Below are 20,660 nucleotides of genomic sequence, written 5' to 3'. Positions count from 1 at the left end.
TGACTCACAAGCAATGTTCCCTCTAAGCTGTGCGCAGTAGCCCCTAGACTGCCACACAGAAGAAATACAGTATCAGCCCACAGAGAGAAGCACGAGATTGAACTTCACTCAACTTTCTAGTTTTCCCTGTTAGTTAACACTATCAACGTTTCCCGTTACTGTGGCAATTGTGATCGAATCAACGCAATATTAGCCACTTTCAATGCAACATACCAAAACAAAACGAACTATGCAAGACTTAGTATGCAAAAGTAACTACACAAGAGATTTTGTTGTAGGTAGAACGCATCGGAGCAGGATTCTATTGTATTGACATGCACAACTCAGCCCATACTCTACACAAACCGGTGCGGCATAACCAATCAGAGCTGCAGTAGGCCTATATGCAAATAGACCATTGCCATATATGGATCTGTGCCACTTACTTTGAACTGGACTGTTTACAGCACGAGCGGTCGTGAGTAGATGCACTTGTTTTGAGATCAAAGCCATGGCTGCATGTAGTCACATGTGCACATTTTGTTAATATCCTTTGCTAGTTAGTGAGTTATTAGCCCAGTTATAGATAATTTATAGTCAACAATAGGGGAGTGATTACTTCCTACAAGAGCACAAAACTTTTTTTATACACATCTTTGAAAAGCATGTCAGGTAAAGAGCTTTTTATGTCTTAAAGGGGCAGTGTTGTATTTTGAGACAGGCTTGAATAAGCTAAGAAGCCAATATGCAGAGGGTATCATAATTTTGTCTGATTCTGTGATAATGGTATGGAAATAATAATGCATTTTATTTTGTAAAGTGGTTTCTTGCATCAAACACCACAACATTTTCAGTCACCTCCTTGTCTGAAGAACAAGTGGATAAACAGGTTAATGTCAAGCCCTGCATGTTTTTTTTCAAAAGTCTCATGGAATGTAGGCCTACATTGAACACCACACATTGGCTGCTACTTTAGGCTGAACGACAGAACAGCTATTTCCATGTTAAAATGTTATGGGATGCATTTTCTCCATTGTTTTTGATGGTAGGCCACTCTGGTAGGCCTACATTATGATCAAATAGCCACAGTAGCCTACTTGTAACTTAAAGCGGGTACAGCCTCAATGTTCACAGTAAACGCACGCTGGAAGTTGCACCAAATTTTCACAACACTCAAGTTTGTGCTTAGCAGACCTGAAATTTGCTCAGTGCCGAAAACATTTTGAGGGAACATTGCTCACAAGGCTCCGGTCTTTCGTGGTTTATGTGACAGGTGAAATGAAGAACGAGCTCTTCTTTATCTCCTAACATATTGCACAAGTTGACTGCAGGTATTTACTTAAAAAGTAGCTACAAATATTAAAAAGGTATAAAAATAAAAATAAAAAATAGTTTCAAATGGTATTGACGTTAATGAAAAATCACCCCACGGCTATTTTCAAGCCTAGCAAGCCCCCCCCCACCACCACCACCACCACCCACCACCCATACACACTTTAACAAGCAGGAAACATGACTGGATGTTTCATAATTCAGCTCACCAACTTAAGCCTTGGGTATACTAGCTACATCCTGACACCCTGAAATCAATAGTTAGCTTTGAATGGATCTTTCTTTCTGCAAGTTCATACTGCTTGATTGAAACGGAAGATACAACTTCTTACCTAATCAAGTTACAGCATTGCTGATACGATTTAATTTATCCTACACAAGAGATTAGGGGAATGTAATTGCTCAGAGAGTAACTTCCTGGAAAGCTGTGGTAGAGAGACAGTACTGCTGTGCTTCAATTATCTGACACATAATAGGACTAATACATTCTCACTGTCCTGAAAATGCAGTTCATTGTAACAACAATTTCCCCAAATTCTTGCTTGAAAATATATATTTTTTTCGAGCATTATTGTGTAGAATCTGGACCTAGCATGTTGTCTGGATGAAGGGAGTACACATGTCTAAGGCATTCTGGGTCATAATTAAGAAGTTTCAAGTTTTATTTGTCACATGCACAAGTACAGTGAAATGCTTGACTTGCAAAGCCCTACCCAACAGTGCAGTACTCAATATCAAAATAGCATAACTAATAAAAAAACAAAAAAAACACAATAAATAAGAAATGAAGCTATATACAGGGTCAGTGCCAGTACCAAAAGTACAATATGCAGGGAGGGATACTGGAGTATTTGAGGTAGATATGTACATCTAGGCAGGGATTATGAGAAAGTGACTGTTAGTAGGATAAATAATAATCATGGAAAACAGTATGGCAGCAGTGTAAGTGTGTGGGTGTTAGTGTGAGTGTATGTGCAAGAGTGAACGTGTAGGTGTGATAGGCGGATATACAGTGCCTTCTGAAAGTGTTCATACACCTGGACTTATTCCACATTTTGTTGTGTTACTGTCACAAGCTAGGCTTGAACTCAGGTCTCAGATGTGGAGAGTTGGGTGTTCTACCCCTTAGCCACAGAGGAGGTATAGTAGGACCCAAACGAAACACCCAAGGCAATACTCCAGGCAAAGTAGGTTTAATATAAAAAAAGGTATTTCTTTGCACGTCAAAAATAATCCAACAAAAGTTCTTCTCAGAAAGAGGTATACTAACAGAGGTACAGTAAACAAAACAGGAGGACAAAACAAAATAACTCCACGAGGGGAGAAAAACAAAATAAAGATAACTTAGAAAAGCTTACTCGGAAAGACTCTGTGGGACACAGCAGGAGACACATAGCCAGGACTCAAAAACCAAGTGAGGAACAAGGGGAAAAAACACAGCTAAAATACTCTAGGGGAAACAAGGCACAGGTGACCTGGATAAAGCTAATAAGGACACACGAGGAAGAACTAAGGCAGAGGGGAACACAGATGACCTCTAGAGGCCCGGAGACAAACAGGAGGCAGGAAGCTGACAGTTACAGCCTGAATTCAAAATGGATTCAAATTAATTTGTTTTCCTCTCACCCATTACAGCTGTGAGTCTTTCTGGGTACGTTTCTAAGAGCTTTGCACACCTGGATTGTACAATATTTTCCCTTCATTCTTTAAAAAATTCTTCAAGCTCTGTCAAATTGGTTGTTGATCATTGCTAGACAACCATTTAAGCCTTGCCATAGATTTCCAAGTACAGTGCATTTGGAAAGTAAGAACCCTTGACTTTTTCAGCCTTATTCTAGAATGGATTAAATTGTTTTTTTCCCCCCTCAACAATCTACACACAATACCCCATAATGACAAAGCAAAAACAGTTTTTTTTAAATGTTAGCACATTTATAAAAAAACACACATACATATATATATACACACACATTTACATAAGTAAATATGGTGGTTCAAAACTTATTCCATTTAAGAATGATGGAGGCCATTGTGTTCTTGGGGACCTTCAATGCTGCAGACATTTTTTGGTACCCTTCCCCAGATCTGTGCCTCGACACAATCCTGTCTCAGAGCTCTACGGACAATTCCTTCGACCTCATGGTTTTGCTCTGACATGCACTGTCAACTGTGGGACCTTATATAGACAGGTGCATGCCTTTCCAAATCATGTCCAATCAATTGAATTTACCACAGGTGAACTCCAATCAAGTTGTATAAACATCAAGGATGATCAATGGAAACAGGATGCTCAATTTCGAGTCTCATAGTAAAGGGTCTGAATACTTATGTAAATAAGGTAATTTGCAAACATTTCTAAAAACATGTTTTCATCTTGTCATTATGGGGTAGTGTGTGTAGATTGATGAGGATGTTTTATTTATTTAATCCATTTTAGAATACTGCAGTAACATAACAAAATGTGGAAAAAGGGAAGGGGTCTGCATACCGTAGTATACTGTAGATTTTAGTCAAAACAGTAACTCGGCCACTCAGGAACATTCACTGTCTTCTTGGTAAGCAACTCCAGTGTAGATTTGTCCTTGTGTTTTAGGTTATTGTCCTGCTGAAATGTGAATTGATCTCCCAGTGTCTGGTGGAAAGCAGACTGAACCAGGTTTTTCTCTAGGATTTTGCCTGAGCTTAGCTCCATTCAGTTTCTTTTTTATCCTGAAAAACTCTTCAGTCCTTAACAATTACAAGCATACCCATAACATGATGCAGCCACCACTATGCTTGAAAATATGGAGAGTGGTACTCAGTAATGTGTTGTATTGGATTTGCCCCAAACATAACACTTGGTATTCAGGACAAAAAGTGAATTGCTTTGCCAATTATTTTACAGTATTCCTTTGGTGCCTTGTTGCAAACAGGATGCATGTTTTGCAATATTTTATTCTGTACAGGCCTCCTTCTTTCACTCTGTAATTTAGGTTAGTATTGTGGAGTAACTACAATGTTGTTGATCCATCCTCAGTTTTCTCCTATCACAGCCACTAAACTCTGTAACAATTTTAAAGTCACCATTGGCCTCATGGTTAAATCCCTGAGCAGTTTCCTTCCTCTCTGGCAACAGAGTTAGGAAGGATGACTGTATCTTTGTAGTGCCTTGGTGTACTGATACACCATCCAAAGTGTAATTAATAACTTCCCCATGCTCAAAGGAATATTCAATGTCTGCCTTTTAAATTGTTACCCATCTAACAATAGGTGCCCTTTGCGAGGCATTTGAAAACCTCCCTAGTCTTTGTAGTTGAATCGGTGTTTGAAATTCACTGCTCGACTAAGAGACCTTACAGATAATTGTATGTGTTGGGTACAGAGATGAGGTAGTCATTCAAAATCATGTTAAACACCATTATTGCACACAGAGTGAGTCCAGGCAACTTAATATGTGGCACACTTTTATTCCTGAATGTATTTAGGCTTTCCATAACAAAGGGGTTGAATACTTATTTACTGAAGACATTTTTCTATTTTTAAATTATTTTAATTTGTACAAATTTCAAAAAACATAATTCCCATTTTACATTATGGGGTAGTGTGTAGGCCAGTGACATACATCTCTATTTAGTCCTTTTTATATTCAGGCTGTAACACAACAAAATGTGAAAAAGTCAAGGTGTGTGAATACTTTCTGAAGGCACTAAACATGTAAACTGGGCTGAAAAGTGACTGGTAGCGGGAATATATAAATACTTAAAATGGTTACCAATACAATGGTAACATACTATGATAATTTATACATGTAAACAGGAGTAATAGTGACCAGAAGCAGGATAAATAGATAGATACTAATGGTAATGGAAATCAATATTTAATGAACAGCAGCGTAGTGGTAGTAATAAATCTAATCAATAATCATTTTAGCAGTAGCGTAGGTGTGAAGGGGTGTGTGTGTGGGTGTAAGTGTGTGGCATCAGTAATGAGTGTGTGACTGAGGGTGTGGTGAGTGTGTGTATAGTGAGTATGTGTGTGTGCGTGTGAGTAAGCATGACAGTGAGGATAGTCTGAGGGAGGGAGAGCAGTAGTTGTTAGCCATTTAACAGTCTTATGGCCAGAGGATAGAAGTTGTTTAGGAGTGTGTTGGTCTGAGCCTTGATGTACCCGTACCGCCTGCCAAACCGGAGCATAGAGAATTGTGACAAGTTCTGAAATAACGTCCTTCAAAAAGATAAAAAAAGATTAAAATGATATTGATATAGACCAGACTGCACAGATGAAACTGCTGTGATAGATCAAGAGACAATCAAGTTGAGAGGTCTTATAAACGCTAGGTCTAATGCACATAGTCACATGACCTTTCATTACTGTCATTCTGATAGAGACGCAGGGTCTATGGAAATGGTATTCACTTGTCAGGACCAACCTATATCCTTCAAAATGAAATATTCATCTTAGTGTTGTGGAGTTTAAATATTCAGTGATACAGATTTTAAATGTTTTCCTGAGAACAAGGTAATTTGCCGCACACTCCTGCCCACAATATGCTAGACTTATGCTCCTAATCAGGAAAACAGGGCACATGTTTAGGAAACATATTGGCCCCGAGTGAGAGGAAAACCAAGTCTTCAAAATACCAATTACTCCACAGCTGGAGGCCAATGTGAGAAAAGTGCTATGCTGAAGCCTTTGTTCAAACCACTCCCAGTCAAATCTGCACCTGCTCGCATCCTCTACTGTACAATTACCACCTCTGCATTTAACACAGCCAAATGAGCTAAAAATAAATCACAAAAATATCTACTATAATAAAATCATGGAATTAGTGTGGCTTGGTTTGAAAGCAAGGTAGCGTCTACATTTCTTTCTTTCAAATGAAATTAATATTCATTACATAACACAACCAGCATGCCTAAATGAAAATGTTTTCCTTTAGACATGAAGATAAATTACAGCCTCCAGATTTTCAACCATATCTGAGCCTGTAGCTGTTCCTTTCAAGGCCCACTAATTAACATGATAAGGTTCATACCTGTTTCACTCCAACTCTGATTTCTTCCGCCACACTGAGCATGCAAATGGCCTTGTAAATGTGAGGAACCAATCGTTTTTGCAACAGTGGCAGTCTTGCCTTCTGGATTTGTACGGACACTGGCGAAACTGATTCAGAATTGTACTTTTAGCTGTGAGTAGATGATGCACCACTGCTGTACGGAGTATGGCATCGCACTATCCCAACAACCACAAAACAGATAGTGAACTACAATAACTCGATAATAGAAAAGGCCTAATATGTGATCTGAATTCATTTGTTGTTGCTGGCGGGAGTGTCTTAGCAACTGCCAATGAGACTGCTTATCAGAGAACAGCTAAATAAGAGCTAATTGTTTCTGTAGCTGTGCTGAGACAATGGCTTTGCCTTTTCCCCATTACCGGTTTTGCTTATTTTCAAGGCAACAGTCATTTTGAACAGAATGGCTATTTTGCAATGCAAGTAATTATTACTATATAATACAATAAATAATATATGCATTATATTTAGCAGATGCTTCTAATAATTTTGTATTGCCTCTTCCGTCCCATTTTGCAAAAAAAAAGTGTTTTCAAGTGTTGTCTTGTGTTGATGTAGAGTTTGTATAATTTCCCCCCCCCTTTACAGGTCCACATCCCCACATCTCAGAGAGTGTGAATGAAATGGATCAAAATGCTAAGTGTGCTTCCTCAAACTAAAACAGACAGCGTCTCTCGAGGCCCCGTGGGCCTGAAGGGAAACGAAAGGTTTGAAAGAAGAAAAAGGCCTCGCTCTCAAGTCCTATCCGTCACACCTGGGACAGAGGTTGACTGGGGGAATAGTAAGAGCTAAGAGTTATTGTGAGAGAATACCAGGGCTACACAAGCTCCATGTTGAGTTTTGAGCATGCGGCACAGTATGGGTGCACGATTACCCTTGCAATGTAATGACAGTAAGGTCAAGACAACTGCAATGATATTAAATCATTCAATAATATGCCAACCTGAGGGAGGCCAGCCAGCGGCAACCTCTGTTCCGCCGAGGCAATTGAGGAAAACGTGCCCTGACAGACTAAATACAACATTTGCACGTATTCGCCCTGCCACCTCCCCACCAGAGAGGCTTATGGGAACAGACAGCCCACTCACGTATCCTGGGAAATATAATTTATTCATTTCTTGCAGACACACATTTACTGAAGCTTTCACAGGGGAAAGGGCCCTTCACTGAGACGCTGGGATGGGCTGGGATGTGCTGGGTTGGGCAGGGCGGTGCCGTGATATTCTGGGCGGGAGGAACTATGCATGGGAGATTCAGACGTAGGGCTGAATGGGATGTGCCCAGTTCTTGCTGACCATCTGCCTGACCAGCCAGGGGAGGCGTGGCAGAGTGCCCACCTCTGTGGGATGGGAGGGCAGAGGGCAGTTGTAATTCTTTGTGCCCTCTAAGCCCTACAATTACCAATCTGTTTACCATGCATTTATGTAAACGGAGCCCAGGACTTCAAAAACTCACGGCAAGAGGTAATTAACGACTTTAAAACAACCTCTTTTAAAAAGGTTTGTTGTTGACAAAATTGACCCACTACGGTTGTTTACATTGAGTATCTATGTCATCGCGAGTCTACTGTTAAGGCCTTTAAGTGCTAATACACCCAGAGTGTCCTCCTCATCCCTGTCACAGATGCATGTCACCCTGGAGTGTATGCACAGCCCTCAGTATCAGTCTGGCTTGAGAGGAGAGAGAGCCACGTCCAATCAGCTCAGTCAGAGGTGTTATTTAAGTAAGTATCTGCCTGCTGTCCCTGACCTCCGGGTGGCGCCACCCACAGAAGTGGGCGAGAACGCATCCCAGCCGCCACTATCTGTCACCTCGTTTAAAGAGAGAGTCGGGACATCTGACAGAGGCTGGTGGCAATCTTTTGCACCATTACCTACTGTTAGGGCCCGCTTTACCTTTAAGTGTTCGGAGGAAAACACCATTTTATTTTGAACCTTTCTCGAATCCCCTACACAAGAAAAAAGCCAATAAATAATGCAGGTAAGTCCTTAGTAGGGTGAGGGTTATAGATATCATGTGAAGGTCAGAGCAGAGGAGCCTATAGTGCCGTGTTCTTGACCTCCATTGTCCTCCTACTGTTTTGTAGGCTGTTAGAGATCCATTAACTAGAGTGGAATATTCAAGAGGTGCCTGAAACCACTCAGTCACTGATGTAATCAAAATGCAACGCCCCCACACTTCAAAGAGGATTGGAAACGCATCTGAACTTCACACTAGTGAGCGTGCTCCATTCCTCTCAGTGACAACCTGAAAAATAACAAGAGGCGTAAGATCCCCAAAAGCTCCCATTCCATCAATCATCTGTTGGTGTCAAAGGTATGTCACTCTCGCCAAGTCGCAACCATTAGCTCACTAAACCCAGCCCACAGCAAGAGTCATCTGGCAAAACTGGCAAGGACACGCCAACTCTAAAGACCCTCTCAGAAACAGAGACACACTCAGATGCCCACCGCTGCTTCCATGCCCATTGCACAGTCATGCCCCAGATCAGTTGGCACAGCTAGGCCAGTATGTGGGTGGATCAGTGGGTCAACGTGGGGCTTAGGGTGATTCATCAGATTAGTGCATATGCCTGCATCAGTAGGTTACTGGAATATAATCAATCACAACCCTGGTGGTTTACATAGGAGGGTGTATATGGTGATGTTGTCTGTGGTTGATTTATGCTACATTCTAGCCTACAACAACAGCTGTTTCAAAGCACTGTGTCCTCACTTTAACAGCCAATTCATAACATTGATTAATCCACTGCTTCATTCATACAACGGTGTAAGTGAGACAGGATAAAAGGCAGTGACATTCAGATGACGATGAGAAGTGTGCTCGCAGAACGGATGCCCAATTAACCTCCATCGCATGGCTCCGTGGAGGGGCCCCAGAGTTATAATAAGCCCACTAGAGAGCAGCCTGTGCTGGGCAGATGGCAGCTCACAAACCCCTGAGGAGGACGGAGGGGGATGCAGGTGCTACATGTTTCTACTGAACACTTTACAGAGAAGCCACAGGTGCATATTGAATTGAAAGTCACCTCTTCTGTTGCTACAGAATATTTCACATATGCATACTGTCAAGCTAATTAGATAGCATTAATTTTCTTGTGGTTAGAGGAATCTTTTCCTTGACAGGGTAAAAGGCAGACTCAAGCCACTCCAGGGACAAATACAATTTTGCACCAATTCAAAACATTTCACAGGAAATTATTTCTTAATTTGGGCAACTAGGGTGTCTTGAGGGCATCTCCAGAATTAGATTTGATCTTGATTTGAATTTGAGTAAGACAAACTAAATTAACTTCCAATGAATTACTTTGTGCTCAAATTATGTCCAATACACTGTATACTGTCATGGGAGCAGCATAGAGTATAGAATACAGTATTCTGCATGTTGCTCATATGAAGTGCTATCACTTTTCTCTACACATCTCCTTTGGGATTCTCTCTGTAGCACAATGCTCTACAAATCAAACTGCACAATCTTGTGGTGCACTGCTGAAAATATAATGGTAAATGCAAAATAATACTTCTCAGGCTATCTAGCCTATAGTACAGGCCCTCCTACTTGACAAAGGACATCTCTCCCTCTCGCTGCTATATCCTGTGTTGAACAGAGTAGCTCTCTGACTCGTCTATTGACTGACTGCTCTACTAACCTGGTTCCATTTCCATCTGTTACGGAAACATTTGCCGACATGCTTCAAAACTGTTACACGTTTCAAAACTGTTACATGTTTTAAAGCTGCCTCATAATATGTTGATTGTATTTATGTTAATAAATAACTATGACAGACACAGGCAGCTGGATTTCTGCATGACTCTAGGTTGAAAAGGAAATTAGCAAGAGTGGCACTGAACTGTGTCTTCTTGCCTGTCATCGCAGCGTCATGCAATCAGGAGACCAATCATGGGTTAATTGTGGGCATGGACAAAGATAAATATGGTGGAAAGAGAATGTAAGGGGGTTCAAGCATATAGTGATGCATTTTTGGTAAAATAGCGTAGGACATGGTGCACTGTGAACATGTTTATGTATGCAGGCAATGCTTGTGAGTCACAAAGCAAGATGGTGGGAGAGAGTTGGTAGGCCTGTGTGTATGTGTGTCTGTCTGTCTGTCTGTCTGTCTGTCTGTCTGTCTGTCTGTCTGTCTGTCTGTCTGTCTGTCTGTCTGTCTGTCTGTCTGTCTGTCTGTCTGTCTGTCTGTCTGTGTGTGTGTGAGAGACCGAGTGTGAGTGAGTGAGTGAGTGAGTGAGTGAGTGAGTGAGTGAGTGAGTGAGTGAATGTGTGTTTGTGAGAGTAAGTGTCTGTGTGTGAGAGAGACGAGGCCAAATCAAACGAAACGCGAACGAGCAAAGAGCGTGTACGTACTGGAATTAGAATGCACGGTAGAGAATGACAGAAAACAGACAGGCCACGAGTGTCAACGCCGTCAAAAGCGTCATGTGCTTCAAGTTAGAAAGCAAGTCTATTTTTCTCACGTCTACGCAAAGCATTGCTCGTTCACGTTTCGTTTGATTTGGCCTACAGAGAGTGTGTGTGTGAGTGAATGAGTGTGATTGAGAGATAGACAGAGAGTGTGTGAGTGTGTGTGGGTGAGAGAGCGAGAGTGAACGTGTGCGCTTGTGTGTAGTTGTTTGCTTTGTTTCTCATCCTCAGCAGTCTGTACGCTGCTACTCATCTCTGATGAGTTTTGGAGATGAGAGAACGCCCTCTCTCTCTCCTCTCTGGTTTATCCAGAACTCCACACAGGTTCTCTGTTTGCCCAATTAATCTGGGTTACATCCCATTGCCTCTAATTACAACGTTCATCCCATAATCCAGGAGAGAAGATGGTAATTATTATTGCCTTGCTTGGGCTTCATCTGTGGAGCAGTATCACCCTCAGTCTTTGGTAGTAGTCATGACAGCAGGAGGAGGACTGTCTGTTGGTGAGACTCAGATGATTCATCTGGCGGTCTCAGAATAATTGGCTTTTTCTTTTCTTACACAGACATGAAACAACCATTTTTCAACCACGCTCAACTTCACTTCTGGTGGGATGCTGAGTGAGCCAAAACAGATCTCTCCACCTCCTGTGTGGTCACTCTGCTTACTGTCACAGCCTGACAGTCGCAGGCTGTTTTGTCTGAAGTCAGTAGAGACCTGACAAACAGGAACAAGTGGGAAGCACCATTCAACATTGCTCTTGAGTCATATGGAAGGCACAACTGACCACCTAAGATCAATAAAGGTACATCTTTGAAGAGGGATATTCACACCTAAAACAACACATACAGAGGAACCATGAACATCATTTCAGTTTGTGTAGCAGATCTTTGGATGTACAGTCCTACCATCATCATCTACTAATTCCACAAGTGGTGAAAGGGCAGGAATGTTATTATCACACAGCACAGTCAGCCACAGCAGCCTGAGAGGATCGGAGTGACATTGGACCACAACCCCAGAGGAGAGGTTCTGAACAAGGAAAGGTTATCATCAAGGAGCTGTCATGGGTCAACAGATAATCTGACCATCTAGTCGCCATAGTACTCATTCACACTCTGGGCATGTGGCTTTGAACTCTCACTCTAGATAGCCTCTCACTGACCACAATGAACTCCCGTAGAATGCCAGTTCTAGACAGTAAATGCTTACCTGCTATTACTTTCTGTATAAGCAATTCTCTTGTTGAAAAATGAAAAATGTAGAATATGTATTTTGGTGTACAGTATAGAATAAGTAATACTCTGCTTTATACATTTCTTTGTGTGTACTTTTTGCCCCTTTTTTCGAGATATCCAATTGGTAGTTACAGTCTTGTCCCATCGCTGCAACTCCCCTACGGACTTGGGAGAGGCGAAGGTCAAGAGCCATGTGTCCTCCAAAACACAACCCGCCAAGCCAACACTGCTTCTTGACACACTGCTCGCTTAACCCGGAAGCCAGCCGCACCAATGTGTTGGAGAAACACTGTACAGCTGGTGACCAAAGTCAGCGAGCATGCGCCCGGCCGCCACAAGGAGTCGCGATGGGACAAGGACATCCCAGCCGGCCAAACCCTCCCCTAACCCGTATGACACTGGGCCAATTGTGCGCCGCCTCATGGGTCTCCTGGTCGCGGCCGGCTGCGACACAGCCTGGGATCGAACCCGGATCTGTAGTGACGCCTCTAGCACTGCGGTGCACTACCTTAGACCGCTGCGCCACTCGGGAGGCTCCAATCCTCTGCTTTCTTTAAAGGTCGGAGAATCTAAGTTATAGAATTTTGCTTTGCATTGTATGTGTTGCCTTACAAAGTAGGTGAATAATTCCTCTCTGGTGTCCCTGGGTAGTTTGTGGGCATAGACAAATACTTCCTCATTGCCAATGGAAAATGACAAACTATTTCATTTAGCGGAGAGAAAGATTGCTTTAAACATGGTCTGTTGAGCTGGAAACTTGGATTCCTCACAACTTACATAATTTTGTCTCAGAAAACTCCATATATTTGGACAAAACAACCACCTACTGTCTCTGGATGTGAAACATCAAGATCAAGTGAAGGCTGGGGCCCAGAAATGTTTTTCATTTTCTACAGAGGAGATTAAGGTCAATAATCAGTGCACTACAGCACAGATGGGTGGACAGGCAGATTTATCCACTACCCAGCAGAGAAAAGCCTCAGCTTCAGCTACAGAGAGCATGTGAGAGCTTACAGTAGAAGCATAACTAGAGAACACCCAATAAAAACCTCATTCTGGTTAATTTGCCATTCACAATTAGAATATAATAAAACTGTGGGGAGTTATTTACACTAAGAACTGAAAACAGCTTCATAACCTCAAAAGGTTCAACGCAGTTCTCTGTCAAAAGCTATTTGGTGTTTTCTTTCATTCAAGCAAAAACTTCACCGCAACAAAGTCCCCCTGCTGCGCTCATCTGCATCGTATGGCCAGATTACACCAACATAATCTACTGTGAAATCAATCTAGTCAAAAAGGAGACTTGTGTTAAGATCCTTTGATTCTGCATATTTAGCAGTATATCCAGACGCGAGAAAGCCTAGTTTGATCACTGACCTCTCAAGGAGAAAGGTATTGTAATGTACACATGGACAGTTCCAATATAACCTTTAAATATCAAATCCCATCACAAGGTATTTCATATTTGTAATGAAAGAAAAACATTCCTTGAAACAAGATTGAACATTTCGCCTAGCTGTTTGTAAATCACTGGATTCAGTCGGATCGATGTCGGTCTAACTTGTGGAAGGATGCATTCGCATCATAATCCATTTTTTATCATAGACAAATCAGGAGAGGTTAACGGAGAGTGACCTTGATATCCCACTCTTCCTTCCTCTTTCCTGTTGCCTACAAGTGGGAAACAGAGTATCATCTTCTCTTATATTCTGACAAAACCCTGTTTCCTCATCAACAGCTGTGAATGAGGTAATCAGAGTCCCAGCTCAATAGTGATTACAGATATCGTTATCTATTCACAGACGTCAGCAAATGTGTGAAGCTCTCGAGACATCAGACAAGGGTTTTGATTAGACAGATGAAAATGACAAATTATGATTTTGCAGCATTGATCTAAATATATAGCATTTTTCTAAACTTAAAGAAGTGCCTTCTGTACAGCCAATCAATACCTTTTAAACATCTGATTGAAGAAAATAACATTTTGTCATTTCAAACTAAGGCGGCCTACTATTTAAAGTACCACAGCTTTCTCTTTCGACATACTTTTGCAAAGCACTGTATATCTCACCAAAACTTTTCACTTGCAATTTAGTCAAAAAACAACTAGTCGTTAGATACTAACACCAGAAAAGAATTTGTACAGTCTGCGCTGCTGTATATTCTACAGAGTGCTCTGTACGATACAAACCGTGTGAACTGTGAGGCAAGTTGGATGACTTGAGAGAAAGTGGAAAGTTTTCTTATCTTGCCAAAGGGATGTCAGTCAAGTAAATAGCCGCAGGGCACAGACACTTTTCCTCCACTGCTATGGGGAGCAATAAAGGGTAGTGACAAAGTTTCAAATGATAGTGAACGACAGTGACAGTCATGCAGTATTAGATTCCAAGTCAAACAGATCATGTGTGAAATGTCAACGGATCCTCAGAGCACCCTATTTTTATATGACAAACTTGGTGACACACTGCTTAGGTAAGAGTGAGACAGGCATACTTTAAGTTTTCATCATTAAGTTTGCTGACGATCAACAGTGGTAAGCTTGATCACCGACGACAATGAGACCGCCTATAGAGAGGTGGTCAGTGACCTGGCAGTGTGGTGCCAGGACAACCTCTCCCTCAACGTCAGCAAGACAAAGGAGCTGATCGTAGACTACAGGAAATGGAGGGCCGAACACGCCCACATCCACAGGGCTGTAGTGGAACGGGTAGAGAATTAAGTTAATCAGTGTCGACATCATTAAGGAATTAACATGGTCCACACCAGTTGAGGTCCTCAGAGGAGGAAGGGGAGGACAATCCTCCTCAGAGAATTTCATAAAATCATTTTTAGATAAAACTATACTAAATATAGTCATGTCACCAATTAATTTATTAAACCAAACTGTTTTGCAATGAAGGTCTACAGCACTCTGTAGGGTAGCACCATGGTGTAGCCGGAGGACAGCTAGTTTCCATCCTCCTCTGTGTGTAGCGGTTAGTGGTTATGATATGAAGGTTTGGCTTGGAAAGGTTTTTCGCCAGTTCACAGAAATCTGATGTGTTGTGCACTGAAGTCCACAAGCGATGGGAAAAAGTGAGAGGAGAGCGTATAGATGCAAGAAGTAATTATACAACGATCAATGGGATCATGCTGTTTGTATGTGGCTGCTATGAAAGTGAACTGTGTTTGCGTGTGATCAGGGGTGTATTCATTCCGCCCGATTCTGTTCAAAAACTTTTCTTCAACAGAAGCAAATGGAATGGGGATAAGAATACCTGAATTTGTCCAATAGAAACTCCCATTTGCAACTGTTGGACTAATGAATACACCCTAGATCAGCTAGATGCAGGCAAGAGTGTGCAAGGCGGTATTGAATGTGTCAATGTCTGTCACCTTGATTACTGAAAAAATGATTGATCTGCGCACCTACGTTGTAAAATTCATTCACAGGCTAGGTTGTTGCAACCTCATGATGGGTATAGGGAAATTTAGAATATCATGCAGTAGCATAAACCTATCGATGTTCCATTGAGCTGGTTGAATGGAATATGAATGACAGTCATCCAATATACTGTAATAAAAATAAGGCCATGCTCATAAAAAATAAAATCGTACTCCCTCAACCTAAACGGCATTGACCGCCACTGGTCCACACACCCCAACACAGTCGTGAAGAAGGCACGACAACGCCTCTATCCCATCAGGAAGCTGAAAAGATTTGGCATGGGCCCTCAGATCCTCAAAGGTTTTACAGCTGCACCAATGAGAGCATCTTGACTGGTTGCATCCCCGCTTGGTATGGCAACTGCTTGGCATCTGACCGCAAGGCACTATAGAGGGTAGAGCGCATGGCCCAGTATATCAATGGGGCAGAACTCCCTGCCATCCAGGACCTCTATACCAGACGGTGTCAGAGGAAGGCCCTAACAATGGTCAAAGACTCCAGTAACCCAACTCATAGACTGTTCTCTCTGCTACCGCACAGCAAGCAGTACCAATGCACCAAGTCTGGAACCAACATGACCCTGAACAGCTCCTACCCACAAGCCAACTAAATAGTTATCCAAACAGCTACCCGGACTATCTGCATTGACTCTCTTTGCACTAACTATTTTGACTCATCACATATGCTGCTGCTACTGTTTATTATCTAGCCTGTTACCTAGTTACAATTGTACTTTTGTATTTAACCTTTATTTAACTAGGCAAGTCAGTTAAGAACTAATTCTTATTTACAATGACGGCCTACCCCAGCCGGATTGAGATACATCCTGGAATCGAACCAAGGTCTGTAGTGACGCCTCTAGCACTGAGATGCAGTGCCTTAGACCGCTGCGCCACTTGACTTTTGGAAGCTTACCGCCCCAATAGATCCACAGATGATGCAATCGCCATCACACTGCACACTGCCCTATCCCATCTGGACAAGAGGAATACCTATGTAAGAATGCTGTTCATTGACTATAGCTCAGCATTCAACACCATAGTACCCTACAAGCTCATCATTAAGCTCGAGGCCCTGGGTCTGAACCCCGCCCTGTGCAACTGCCACAAAGTTGGAAGCACAGAATCATCTAGAACATCATTGTATGCTGTAGCTTTGAGATTTCCCTTCACTGGAACTAAGGGGCCTAGCCCGAACCATGAAAAACCGCCCCAGACCATTATTCCTCCTGCACCAAACTTTACAGTTGCCACTATGCATTGGGGCAGGTAGCGTTATCCTGACATCCGCCAAACCCAGATTTGTCCGTCAGACTGCCAAATGGTGAAGCGTGTTTCATCACTCCAGAGAATGCGTTTCCATTGCTCCAGAGTCCAACGGCAGCGAGCTTTACACCACTCCAGCCAAAGCTTGGGATTGCGCATGGTGATCTTAGGCTTGTGTGCGGCTGCTCGGCCATGGAAACCCATTTCATGAAGCTCCCAACAAACAGTTATTGTGCTGACGTTGCTTCCAGAGGCAGTTTGGAACTTGGTAGTGAGTGTTGCAACCGAGAACAGACGATTTTTACACGCTACGGCGGTCTCGTTCTGTGAGCTTGTGTGGCCTACCACTTCACAGCTGAGACATTGAATGAACCTAGACGTTTCAACTTCACAATAACAGCACTTACAGTTGACCTGGGCAGCTTTAGCAGGGCAGAAATTTGACAAACTGACTTGTTGGAAAGGTGGCATCCTATGACCGTGCCACATTGAAAGTCACTTAGCTCTTCACTAAGGCCATTCTACTGCCAATGTTGAACTATGGAGATTGCATGGCTGTGTGCTCAATTTTATACATCGGTCAGCAACGGGTGTGGCTGAAATAGTCGAATCCACTAATTTGAAGGGGTGTCCACATACACTATATAAACACAAAAGTATCTACCTCAATTCTCGTACCCCTGCACATCAACTCGGTTCTGTTTCCCGTGTAAATATAGCCAAGCTATCGTTACTCATTGTGTATTTATTCCTAGTTTTATTATTTTTCTCTCTGCATTGTGGGAAGGGCCCGCATGTAAGCATTTCACTGTTATTCTACACCTGTTATTTACGAAGCATGTGACAAATAAAATAGTATTTGATGGGAACAGGGTTGTGTGGCATCTAATGAGAAACATTCTTAATGCAAGACCTGACATGCCTTCTACTGTACACATGTGTCACAAACTGCTGCCATGTACTGTATATTTGAAGAACAATCAATCAATCAATCAATTTTATTTTATATAGCCCTTCTTACATCAGCTAATATCTCGAAGTGCTGTACAGAAACCCAGCCTAAAACCCCCAAACAGCTAGTAATGCAGGTGTAGAAGCACGGTGGCTAGGAAAAACTCCCTAGAAAGGCGAAAGCCTAGGAAGAAACCTAGAGAGGAACCAGGCTATGAGGGTGGCCAGTCCTCTTCTGGCTGTGCCGGGTGGAGATTATAACAGAACCATGCCAAGATGTTCAAAAATGTTCATAAGTGACAAGCATGGTCAAATAATAATCAGGAATAAATCTCAGTTGGCTTTTCATAGCCGATCATTAAGAGTTGAAAACAGCAGGTCTGGGACAGGTAGGGGTTCCATAACCGCAGGCAGAACAGTTGAAACTGGAATAGCAGCAAGGCCAGGCGGACTGGGGACAGCAAGGAGTCACCACGGCCGGTAGTCCCGACGTATGGTCCTAGGGCTCAGGTCTCTCAGTTGGCTTTTCATAGCCGAAGAACAAGCACTCACACGTAAGAATCTCACTCCCTATAGTCCACTGCAAAGATGTGAAACTCCACGTTATCCCTCATTTCATCATAAAGGGACAAATTGGACATTCAGACATTTTTTGGAGAATTAGGCTAGGTGTTAAAGGTCTTTTGAGGTCCCACAGTTTGTCAAGTGATCTCCTCAGCTCCCTGCGTGCTAACAGATATCATTGACAACATAAAAGATCCACAGTAATGTAATATGGGCACCAGCTACAGGGGTGCATCTATGTGAGACTGAGTACTTTGCCAAATGCATGCTCCAAGTGCTAAATTTACTCATCAGTTCACACCAGCACTGGCACTACTCTGCATTCTGACCTCCAGTGTGAAGTGCACTGCACTAATTAATATTTCATATTTATCCATCATATTGTAGCCCATGGGTCGGCAACATGCCCACAAGTGATTATTTTTGCCCCAGGATTTTAGTTTTTGGTAAAATATATTTACAATAAAATCACCAGGAATTCATCTAAAAATTAGTTTAATTTAGGAAATCTGTTCCCAAGTATTCCAACAAATACAAAAAGAGACATGTGATTGTGTCTCAATGTAATCAAGGTATGAAATGATTGTTATTTTCAAATACAATCTATTTGTAGGCTTAGTTGTGGTCAATTCGCAGTGTACACATTAATTTAATTATGTTCTGTCCCAACCATCCACTCCCGACAAAATCGTCCAGCGACTGAATCTCGTTGCCTACCCCCTGTTGTAGCCTATTAGTGAAAAAATATTATGCCTCTATCAGCATGGTATTTAAACCACTGCTTAGTTCGTCTTACAGTACTTGGACTACAATATGTGGTTGATATTGATAATCACATTAAAATAAAGAGTTTTGGTTACATTTTATTTTACATCAGGCCTACATTATTTTCCAATTACTTTAATATAATTTTCTATTCTAAATAAGTACTTGCTAAAACAGAACTGTGGATATATCCTATGCATTGGCCCTACAAAAGTAAATTAGCATGTAGCCTACCTTGGATGTGTTGGTTGACCACATTTTCCAGTCGGTCCAGTCTCTCTATAATCTTCAGAGTTTCTCCCTTGTTGTCATCTTCAAACTTTCTCTCCGGTTCGGTCACTGGGACTTTGGTGTTCACATTGGCCACATAATTTGTGATCCAGCCGACGTAGAGAAGACAGACAATATTGGTCATGCCACTCAAAATAACGCATGTCGACACCAAAGTTTTGGTTCTCCTAGTGCAGACCATCATCGCGACATCCCCCCATACGGTCCAATGCGTATACAAACGCAATATAAAAAGCTTACAAACTCAATTACAATACGGTAGCTTCAGATAATCCAGGATTATAACATTGCAGCTACGGGCGAAAGCCTTCCAGCTGCTGAGACTGACAGCAACCTAAATTCGTAGATGCGCTATACTGTACAGGGGGGCACCAGCTGAAATCCGCTGCTACGAAGTAATCATAGAGCTGGCGGCCAATGAAATCCTCCGAAAACGTACACTGCATATTCGATCATTACACTAACCAATTGTAGAATGTGAGGCGTGTTCTCCACAATTCTCTCGTCCCTTCAGGTGGGACACACTTTTCACGCCACTTCGATACAAAGTTATTTTCGTAGGTTAGGAGAGCATTTTGCTAACCCTAACCATTTTCCTAACCTTAACCTCATTCACCTAACCTGCTACTTTAATTATCCTAACCAGGGCCCCTTTTCCCAAAAGCATCTATAAAGGATACATTCATCGTTAGAACCTTCGTCGTTAAATCTCCGAGCTGTTTCCCAAAACCATCGTTATTAACGTTGCACTTGAAAACGCTAGTAATCTAACAGCTGCCTCAGACCACTCATAGAACAGCTAAATGCGTCGTTAGATGCTTTTCCCCCTCCCGCGTCACTTCATATACAGAAGAACTCCGCTAAACATAGAATCACAGTGTTTATCAGTCTCTCTGTGACCGCCGATAACTTCACAACGAAGTTGGCTACAAATACAATGTTACTAATTTCTTTTGCAATTGTTACAAACAAGCGAAGGATAAAACTATGCTTCAAATGAAAACCGAGATGACTGCATTAAAATACAAATAGCCTACCTACAGTAAAGGCCTATATATTTCAATTATATTAAAATCTATTTCATGTTCATTCAATTTAGTTTTATTCTGCCAAATGGCTACTGTCAAAATGTTTGCCTCAGTATATTTAATGATGTGTATGTATGTAGCCTAACATGTAAGCAATGATGTGCCTAATCTTGATTTAGTGCATTATTATAGGTTAGGATTATTATAAGCTACCTGATTATTTGCAGCCATAGGTGATACTTTCTCTCTAGGAGCTGATCCGTCGTGAGTATTGTGGAATAATTTTAATGTTAAGGTAAGATTTGTGAATGGAAAGCTGACCCGAGAGCAGCGCTGCCTTCCATTCGA

The 20,660-nt window shown here is 42.0% G+C and overlaps 1 protein-coding gene across 1 annotated transcript in view; it reads right to left on the bottom strand.

Annotated features, from left to right (window-relative positions):
- LOC123486956 (polypeptide N-acetylgalactosaminyltransferase 18-like) overlaps positions 1 to 19,521 on the bottom strand; it is a 39,012-nt gene extending 19,491 nt beyond the window's left edge. Inside the window, exon 1 of the mRNA XM_045218119.1 lies at positions 19,228 to 19,521. Within this exon, the coding sequence (XP_045074054.1) occupies positions 19,228 to 19,468 (241 nt within the window). The 5' untranslated portion in view covers positions 19,469 to 19,521. The remainder of the gene's footprint in view (positions 1 to 19,227) is intronic.
- Positions 19,522 to 20,660: the final 1,139 nt, after the last annotated feature.

Source organism: Coregonus clupeaformis, unplaced genomic scaffold, assembly GCF_020615455.1.
Source record: "Coregonus clupeaformis isolate EN_2021a unplaced genomic scaffold, ASM2061545v1 scaf1384, whole genome shotgun sequence".
In the NCBI taxonomy this organism is placed as follows: domain Eukaryota; kingdom Metazoa; phylum Chordata; class Actinopteri; order Salmoniformes; family Salmonidae; genus Coregonus; species Coregonus clupeaformis.
This window is presented reverse-complemented; position numbering and strand designations above follow the sequence as displayed.